Source organism: Asparagus officinalis, chromosome 8 (genome assembly GCF_001876935.1).
Source record: "Asparagus officinalis chromosome 8, Aspof.V1, whole genome shotgun sequence".
In the NCBI taxonomy this organism is placed as follows: domain Eukaryota; kingdom Viridiplantae; phylum Streptophyta; class Magnoliopsida; order Asparagales; family Asparagaceae; genus Asparagus; species Asparagus officinalis.
In genome coordinates this window covers 11603106-11612681 of record NC_033801.1, presented here as the reverse complement: position 1 = coordinate 11612681, position 9576 = coordinate 11603106, and the positions used below count along the sequence as shown (strand labels likewise).

Here is a 9576-nt window from a genome sequence, read left to right as displayed (position 1 = left end):
GCAACTCTGAAGTCTCGTATGAGAACAATATGAAATGACCACAATCAATATCCTCTATGGGATAAGAGACTACCTTGCATTTTTTACAAGTATATATAGCCATGCTGTACCGTTCCTCTTCAATTAATCTGTCACGTAAACGAGCTGAAGAATCCTTGTCAGCAATATCATCAAGAGATGCAACAATTCCATAACCAAGTAGACTTTGAAGAAGCTCTGCACGCCCCAGCCAGATGTCCGCTTGTGAAAGATATTCAGACACTTCATCTGGGTACTGATTACTAATGCTAGAGCTTCCGGTGTCTGCAGATACATCATCTGCATCCCTACTTCTTTCAGCATTGATGGACAAGTCACTGGTACCAGCAACTTTTCTCAGCAGACTTTTTGCATAAGCTAATGCCTGAATAAGTACATATTCTGTTGCAGACTTCAATCTGAATAAATACATATAAATAGAAGAATTGGTCAACCTTAGATGCTATACCTGCACATAAGTTTCTGTCGCATGATATGCTCGACCCATAATTTCCATGGATGCATTCAGAGGTAAATGCTGGGAGCTCAGTACATTCTTCATTTGAGCAATGCATAATTCCAGAGCGCCCTTTGCAGATACCAACTCATCTGAACACAATGAAAGCAGTGCCTAGAATTGGGACAAACAAACTTTTCAGAACATGTGTCATACTATACACATGTAGTACACATACAAAATGTATACAGAAAGATATTGCTCCTTTCATCATATGTATTTGATTGCTCACAATGAAAAAGGATATTTATATTGACAGTCAATTTATCCTTGCGTATATATTCCATTTAACGGTGACAAAATTTTAAAATGTACAATAGACTACTACGTTTTCTGTCGCAAGTACGTGATGTAATGCCTAAAATTTCTATGTATCTGTTCATAATGAGTTTGTCATACAATGAACTTATGCCATAGCTTAGCAATAATATTTTATCTCAGTACAAACCCTAATGTTGTTGTGGATATTTTAAGTTATGCAATAATATTAATCTTAAAGCATAGATAGTTCAGCATAAAAACATCGATCCTTATACTCATTAAAGCACAAAACATTCACCCCTCTACTTATTGACCACTATGCCAAAGGGAAGCATATTTATCATATCCATCTTAGCAAAGCTCTGCTTACACCAATGTTTTAAATGTCGGCCGACGGCCAACATGTCGGATTTAGGGGCCAACCGACACGATATGGAGTTTTTTAATGCGTATTGCGTTTTCAGGGTTCATGTCGGATATATAGGGGGGTATGTCAGATATGTCGGGCGGATATGTCGGGTGATATGTCGGGTCTGAAAAATTGGATGATTTTTTTATTTTTTTGTTATGTTTGTCTAATCAGCTTTGAGTTTAAATTCTTGATTGTCTTAATATTACTTTCAAAGATAAAAACTGATAAGTTAAGTGAAATGGAAAAAAAAGACCGTAGTAATATTCGTCGCTCATCTTCTCTGTTTCCTTCGACATCTCATCGGTCTCTTCTCCGAACTATTCCTTCGACATCAATATCGGGCGATCTTCTCTCTTCTTAACCGCTAATATCGGATTTCTCACCTCTTTCTCCTTCGACATCAATATCGGGCGATCTTCTCTCTTCTTAACCGCTAATATCGGATTTCTCACCTCTTTCCTTCAACATCAATCCTAAGCATCATAAGTTATTTACTCTTTTATATGTTTAGACAATAGAATTTTTTAAGTCTATTTAGATTTTATTTATGATATTTATATTACACATATGCACACCATCCGATATGGCAATCCGATATTTTTTTCATGTCCCCCGGCATATCCCCGATTTCTACTATCTGACATGAATTTTAGCCGTCCAACATGAACCCGACATCCGATATTTAAAACCTTGGCTTACACCCATCATTGTTATTTCACACCTTCATTTCCAACCTGTTTCTATAAAGATAGATAAAAGTACCTAGTTTCTAGCTCTTTTCTCAAATGATACGGTCGCCATGTCATAGAAAAGCTCAAAATGTGAGGTCACAAGGAAGATATGTGATCCCACAGTTGAAATGCCTTTACATACTATGAGACTCTTGAATTGATAAGCTTGAACCGTTATCTGCCTTGATGGCAACAAAATTGTACAATAGGATGCATCCTAAAGCAACACATGTATTATATTGATAGCAGAAAAGGTACTAATTAGCCCAATGCTTGTGCTTCCCATTCCTTTGCTGTCTTCTGAATTAATACACACTTGCTCTATCCCTGTATAACATAAAGCACTGAAAATGATATACAGTAAGTTCCCAATACCTTGAAAAGTGTAATGTCAGGAGCAGTTTCATATCTATGTGATGCACGGACTGCATTATCTTTATTAGGATCTCCACTCAATACCCATTCTTCAACAATGGGCACAAAAGGAGGTCGTTCTTGTCCATCAGAGGAAAATGCTGCTACCTGCTCCTCTTGGGTACCAGCCATAGCATCCCAAGCAACTCTTTCTGATGGCACCAAGCCAGAGCTTTTTCTTTTTCGATATACATCTTTTGATCCAGTCTTGCTTCCAGTATCACGAGGATTCCACGAAAATGCCTTGCGAGCTTCTTTCTGCAAGTTACCGATGCTCTGCGTAAAGTTCAATTTTGATGACCCACTGGATCTTGCTTTCTGCTTTAGTCTCGATACGGATACAGATACGCGTGGTTCTCTAGGAACAGAACTGACACTCACAGAAATTGCTTTGGCAGCATATACAAGTATTAGTTCTGTGTCCCTTAAGGAGGGGAACTCTTTTAGGATCTGCACAATAACAAGTGGATCATAATAATTGAGATGCACATGCAACTAGCATCATTTTTTGAATTGGTGATGGCATTGCTGCTGCATCCAAGTGTGCATTTTAGAACATACAAAAATGAGGCTTATAAAGAATGGAACTAATGGTAAATACCAAAATTTATAGATAAAATATGATGGATAAATTTGACCAAACTGTTACAGCCGCAATTGAACTTTGTAATAGATTCTTTCAGCTATTTCACTGTAGTTAATTCACCATCTCAAGCTGGTGTCTCGATAAAGGCTTGACTTTATGCATGGTTAGAAACAAAGAAGTCAATCGACATAGATCAAGGTGATACATAATTCAGTTCTAATTCCATACATATTTAGAGTCCTGAAGTTATTATAATATTCAAATGAAAAAGAAAACAGAATGAAGCTTGGTAAGTAACTAATACATGAAAAGATTAGGTTGTTTGAAGATGTACCACACGCAAAAAGAAAGTTTTAAGTTTCTATACTAATATCCAATGAGCTTTAAAGAACTTTCTTCCAAGCCTGAAATATAAGTAAATATTGATTTTTATTGCAGGTCAACTGCAACAAGAATTGAGACTCAAATTTAAGCGCAACTCCTCCTTTATAAACATAAAAGGTTTGAGCTTGTACTGCTTAAACAATTCAAAGCTAAATATGAAGAGAAATCTCTTGGGGAATGATTAAAGACAAAGCTGGCTTTCAGAACAAGCCTCAAATTTCTGTTGCTCAGCTTGATATGACACATAAGGTAATGACATTTACCAAAGATGCAGACTGCAGCTGTTTCATCATCAACAGAACTTCAATTATCAAATGAGGATGTTCATGCAATGCAGAACACCGTTGCTGTGAAGGCAAAGGTAGTAACCCTAGAACACGAAGACCCAAAGCCCAAGAGTTAAGCCTGATAACTTCAGCATCTGACAAATTTCCAACTCTCTGCTTAAGGAAAAAGTGCACCTACACAACGCAACACAACACACACACCCCAAAAAAAACAAAGAATAATTATTTGAAAGAGACGAAGGACAGTACAAAATGAGGGAAAACTAAATAGAGTGATAATGTACAAGAAGTTGTTTCGAACGCAAGTCAGGTAGTAATTGCATGGCTCCAATGGCAACTGGTAGAGCATCATCAGAGTCACGCAGTGAAGAAAGAAATCGTGAGGCCTCAGCAGGACCCCCACCACTAAGAGGATCAGCAGTAAGCAACTTAACTAGTTGCCTACCCTGCAATTCTCTACGAAGATCTATTGACAAGGATGCACTTTCAGCAACTTCTAAAGCAGCAGAAACAGCTCCTTTACCAGCTAGCCTCAGTGCCAATCCTTCAGGGTCTTCCTTGCAGTCGGCTTCAACCTGACAGCATAAGGCCATAAGCCAGAAGAAAAGAGGCAACAACTGTTTCAGAGAGAAGCTGAGACATGGCAGCAGCAAATAGTATATGATATCATTGCCCAAGTCTCTCTGTGCGTGCATGTCCGCCAGTGGTTTTGGCCTCTTGCCAACTACTATAACTTTCATCTGCACATAATATATGATTGTACTTCTGCAAAGCCTGTCTCATATGCAGAACCTAGTGACACCAAAAACACTTATTACACCAAACTAAATATTCAGAAGAAAAAAGAAGTTAGAAATATGTGGATTTGCACTAGAAAAGTAAAGGATATCATTAGAATGCCTACCTCATGCCTAATAGGGTTTCCTTGAGGCAAGTGGCAACTACACATAGTGAGGACATCTATGGAGGCATTTAGCTCCCAATTATGCAGGTACCTGCAGTCAAACTCTTCATTTCAAAATTAAACATCAAGCTGAATATGTGATCAGAATGGATAGAGGAGAGATCTGAGCTGTACAACAACAACGACAAAGTTCTTGTTAAAAAAGATAGTAATGATTTACTGTCTCATTCTCAATACAAATCTAACTAGGATATGGCTTTCTCCACAAGTCAAATACCAGCTTCATAACAATGCTAGTTCTTAAATTTCCTCAGACTGTTACACCAAAAATCTGAAGTTGTGGTGAAAGTTGAGCATTATAGTTTTATATTCTAACGTGCCCCTGTAGGTTGAGCGTCCTTTTTATGGGTCGAAACCTGGACTCACAGCATTACCAATTTTTAGAAAATCCACTTTTTTAAATTTGTGGCTTTTTTGNNNNTGTGCGATTTGAAACCATCTTAAAGTCCCTCTAATCATTACACCAAAACTCCGGAAGTTGTGGGAGGGTTGAGGGATAATTTTATATTCTAAAAGTTGTAAAGACATAACAGTATGAAGACGTTTGCTTCAAGAGGTCAGTTCACAGAAGCAAAACAATGATAAAATAAGTCCTTATGTCCCCCAATCCCACATTCTGGATGTCTCGCGTAATTGATAAAATGAGTCCTAGATTTATCTCAATTCTCAACATGTAGAGATATAAACACCTCAGCGAGAAGACTTTGACTTTTCTAATGAAATAAAAGAAAATATGTGTTCAAAGCTACATACTTAAGAGCAAGTCTTGCTGCCAGTTGTTTATCTTTCAGCCGAAGACAGTATTGCCAGCTGTTGCTCCCAAAATTACGATGCTCATGGCTGTGAGCTTGTCCTGAGACCGTGTTATTTTCTTCTGCATGTTCAATAAGCAACTGAAGTAACCTATCGGAGGCTCCATTGCATAAGCAGCGATCAGATAGAGCAAGAGCATCCATTAGTTTCCCTTCGTTAATCAACCTGCCAATCAGTAAAGTGACAGCTGAAATTACCCAAGTTGCTGAAGACCGTTACGAGGATGATCTTAGCTCAATAAAACTTGTCACCAATAACAAGCTCCATGACTCAAATATAACAGTAAACTAGAGCCATGGAGTTACAGAAATGTGCTGCACTAGGTCTTGGTTGACAAATAACATCTCTGTTTTGCCTGCTCTTATATCTGCTTACCAGTTATGAAACTTAAGTTCTCATAAAAAAACATATCAGAAGTTGAAATATAACAAATGTGTCAAATAAAGAACTACAAATTGTGTTTTTTACGCACATTATGACACCAAACAGATGTGATAACAATTATAGCAAATGATCTCTTACAGCAGGTTGCACCAATCTCTCTTCTTAAGGCCATGTAATGATACTAAACAAACATGGTGAAGATAAGAATCACTTCGCATACAGAAGTATATAAATAATCAAGTTTTACACCCCTTTCCTTGCTTCAATTAGTTTCACTAAATGACAAGCTGACATAGAGTCTTCAAGTTAAGTCAGTAGTATAGACATTATTTCACTAGTTGTTCTTTATTGCTGGAATTCATTAATCTTTTTTTCTTACAAATTTTTAATTTTTTTCAGTCATATATAAACTCATTAACTGGTCATAAACCTGCACTTGTGGATCTCATTTCACACGTGTGTTTTATATATGTACAATCATAATACAAAAATGTTTCCAAGTGAATAAGCATAGCTATAGGAGACGCATTGTTAGTGAAAACATAGTTATTAGTAGTAAATAAATAGCATCAAGTAATACCTCTCAACAGCTTTTTCATAAGGCCCTTCATTTTCGCAATCAAATGAAAGAAAATTTGTGGGATCAAGTTCAACAGTATCTGGCTTTGGGGAATCATGCCAGGCATCAAATGCAACATGTCCTTGAGCATGAAAATCTGAAGAAGGTGAAGCAATATTTCCACTAACAACGATGTCATCGACTTCTGATTCTGTATCACTTTCAGACTCGCGAATACGCTTGACAGAAATTTTTCCCTCAAACTTAGCCCCAGGATCTTCAGAATCATTATTAGCTGCTATTGCAGATTCTGATATTCTGCGAAGGTTTGATTGCATCTGTATCCACCGGTTCAATGTTGGGAACCTACAACATATCAAACAATGTCGCAGTGATCAAGATATCATGTTGATATATTACTTCTATTTAACTGATTTTACCTCTCTGACTGATCAAGGGCAAACTCATAGAAGAACCTCTCAGCATCAGGTGCTTGCAAAATTGAATCATTTGAAGAACTGGAACTTTGATTTTTCGATGATCTCCTCTTGAGCTGTATTTGGATATCTATTAGCATTTTTTGACGCCTACATCGGTGAGTTAGGACTAACACGCAGTGATCAAGATATCATGTTGATATAATACTTCTATTTAACTGATTTTACCTCTCTGACTGATCAAGGGCAAACTCATAGAAGAACCTCTAATTCATCAGGTGCTTGCAAAATTGAATCATTTGAAGAACTGGAAGCTGATGATTCAGTACTACTAGACAAGATACTACTACCAAAAACACATGCTAAAACAGCCCTTAATTGGGAAAGCTTAGCGGCCTTAGCCAAGTGTTTTACTATATTCAAGTGAAGAGGGTAAAGGTGGTTTCCCGGGGATGTAGAAAATGAACTATGCAGACTCCCCTTGCACAATGGAACTTTATTCTGCAAGCTTGCCTTTGAAAAAGTAGGTGAAACAGGGATGCAAGCCAACCCATGACCAGACCTTGGAGGATAAACAGGCGGTACACAAGCTGATATAACAGGTGCTTGCAAAATTGAATCATTTGAAGAACTGGAAGCTGATGATTCAGTACTACTAGACAAGATACTGCTACCAAAAACACATGCCAAAACAGCCCTTACTGGGGAAAGCTTAGCCAAGTGTTTTACTATATTCAACTGAAGAGGGTAAAGGTGGTTTCCAGGGGATGTAGAAAATGAACTATGCAGACTCCCCTTGCACAATGGAACTTTATTCTGCAAGCTTGCCTTTGAAAAAGTAGGTAAAACAGGAATGCAAGCCAACCCATGACCAGACCTTGGAGGATAAACAGGCGGTACACAAGCTGATATAACTTCGTGAACAAAATCCACGCACATGATATCAGCTATCTTTCCAGCTGCGTCAGTACTTCCTCGCTCAAAAACAAGACGAGTTAGAAGCTGCAAGTACGAAATTGTACACATCAAGAATCAGAGGTTTTAGTTTTACCAGTTACAAACATTTAGATTTAGTATTTAGATTATTGTGTAAACAAAGTTCGAATTGTTGCTGCTGCCCTGGTGCTCATCCTTGGTGTGAAATCAAGTTTGGTGACTTGCAGTGGTCAACAATTACATGCTGTCATTTCCTTGACAGTCATGAAAGTGATCCTTAGGGGGGAACTCCTCCCACTCTACACCTTAATAAAACATTGATGTCTTTCAAATTACCCGTAGTTGTCCAACAATTTCAGACCTATGGAACTGCCACATTGTCCAGTCATCAGGAACTGCCATGGGAACATACGTTGAAGAAATATATAGTATACATCAGATACTTTGAGCTAATTTTGAAATTACAAAACACTGTAGATGTCCATATTGGAACCTTTTGCTCTAGGTACGGATAAGGGACACGGCAAATTTGTATAAGGCATGGTAGGAGAACATGGCTATACACACATGTGAGAATTAACCTCCTGTAACATTTTTTATGTTTCTTTTATTATGTACAATATAAATGGAAACCCACACAATTTTTATCAATACCTAAATGACCCTTTAGAATCAATATTCATGACTGGGTATAGCTAAATGAGACCGACCTACGTCCAACAAGTTTTAGGAATTAGATCGGAAGTATAAGATAAGTGCCCAAGAAGTGTATGACAAGTGTTTTAAATTAAAGCATGTATTATATGATTAAGTACATATATAAACAGTAGCATATATCAAAGGAGTGTCCAAGAAGCGTCAGTGCGCATATGGGTGCGGGTACAAGTACATGGCGGGTATGGCTACAACACTACAACTTCATGATAGAAGTGCCAAAGTAACATAAGCTTTTGTTCCTCTAAATATTCATCCCCTAAATTAATCAAAAACGTAAATAAGTGATACTTAAACTCCCAAAAATTAAGTGTCATTCATCCCCTAAATTAAACAAAAACTCAAATAAGTGATACTTAAACTCCCAAAATTTAAGTGTCATAACAGATACGGCCTTCCAGATAATAAAATTATCTGATAAAATTGAATTCAAACAAAAGGTGGCATAACATCAAGATACAAACTGATTGTGCCAACATCGGCCTTCCAGATAATAATTTTTTTCTTGAATAGAATATATGCATTCCTCATACTTTATGAAGGCAGAGTTTGCTTCATGTGTAGTTGAATGTAACAAATATTAGTTTAATTAGAAGGAGATTCTTGAATAGTAAGTTTAGAATCCTTTTGTTTTTAACACGATAAAAATGGTATCCACTCTGTTGTCCAAATGAACAGTTATGCCAAAATTACACATTGCCTCTCACGCATGATTCTGTAATCTTTCATATCCTTAGGTAAAAAGACCACCCTCTTTGATCTTTCACATCCTATAGTTCCAGGCTTATAGTGATCTCTCCGCATACAATATGTGAAGTCAATTCTATATACTCCACTTCAAGATCATCTTTGGAAATAAAAGTATCTTCACTTTGTCATTTTATTAGTCTTTCTTGGAAATAATTTTAATATTGTTGTAAATAACCAAGGTCCAAACTTTACCAAATTCTTTCTGAGCATCCAATCAAGATTCAGCTGCCAATCATGCTCGCCTTTGCACCAAAAATGGGTTGCATGCAAAGAATTAGGTAACATGAGACATGACGAGTTTCGGTTTTAGACACTTAAAAAAATTCAAATGAGAAAGAAGATTGAAACTAGCTTCTTAATTTGATATAAACAGAGCAGTCAAAAAGAAAGAGTAAACAACAGAGATTTA

General features: G+C 37.1%; 1 protein-coding gene across 1 annotated transcript in view; it reads right to left on the bottom strand.

The window, feature by feature from the left end:
• Positions 1 to 9576, bottom strand: part of LOC109822786 — a 45161-nt gene that overhangs the window by 19150 nt on the left and 16435 nt on the right. Inside the window, exons 15-26 of the mRNA XM_020389030.1 lie at positions 7355 to 7769; positions 6771 to 6822; positions 6352 to 6696; positions 5328 to 5552; positions 4515 to 4605; positions 4325 to 4402; positions 3895 to 4185; positions 3587 to 3784; positions 2315 to 2803; positions 488 to 649; positions 71 to 403; positions 1 to 4 (exon numbers count right to left, since the gene is read on the bottom strand). The exon at positions 1 to 4 is cut by the window's left edge and continues 88 nt beyond it. Coding sequence (XP_020244619.1) covers positions 1 to 4; positions 71 to 403; positions 488 to 649; positions 2315 to 2803; positions 3587 to 3784; positions 3895 to 4185; positions 4325 to 4402; positions 4515 to 4605; positions 5328 to 5552; positions 6352 to 6696; positions 6771 to 6822; positions 7355 to 7769 — 2683 coding nt within the window. The remainder of the gene's footprint in view (positions 5 to 70; positions 404 to 487; positions 650 to 2314; positions 2804 to 3586; positions 3785 to 3894; positions 4186 to 4324; positions 4403 to 4514; positions 4606 to 5327; positions 5553 to 6351; positions 6697 to 6770; positions 6823 to 7354; positions 7770 to 9576) is intronic.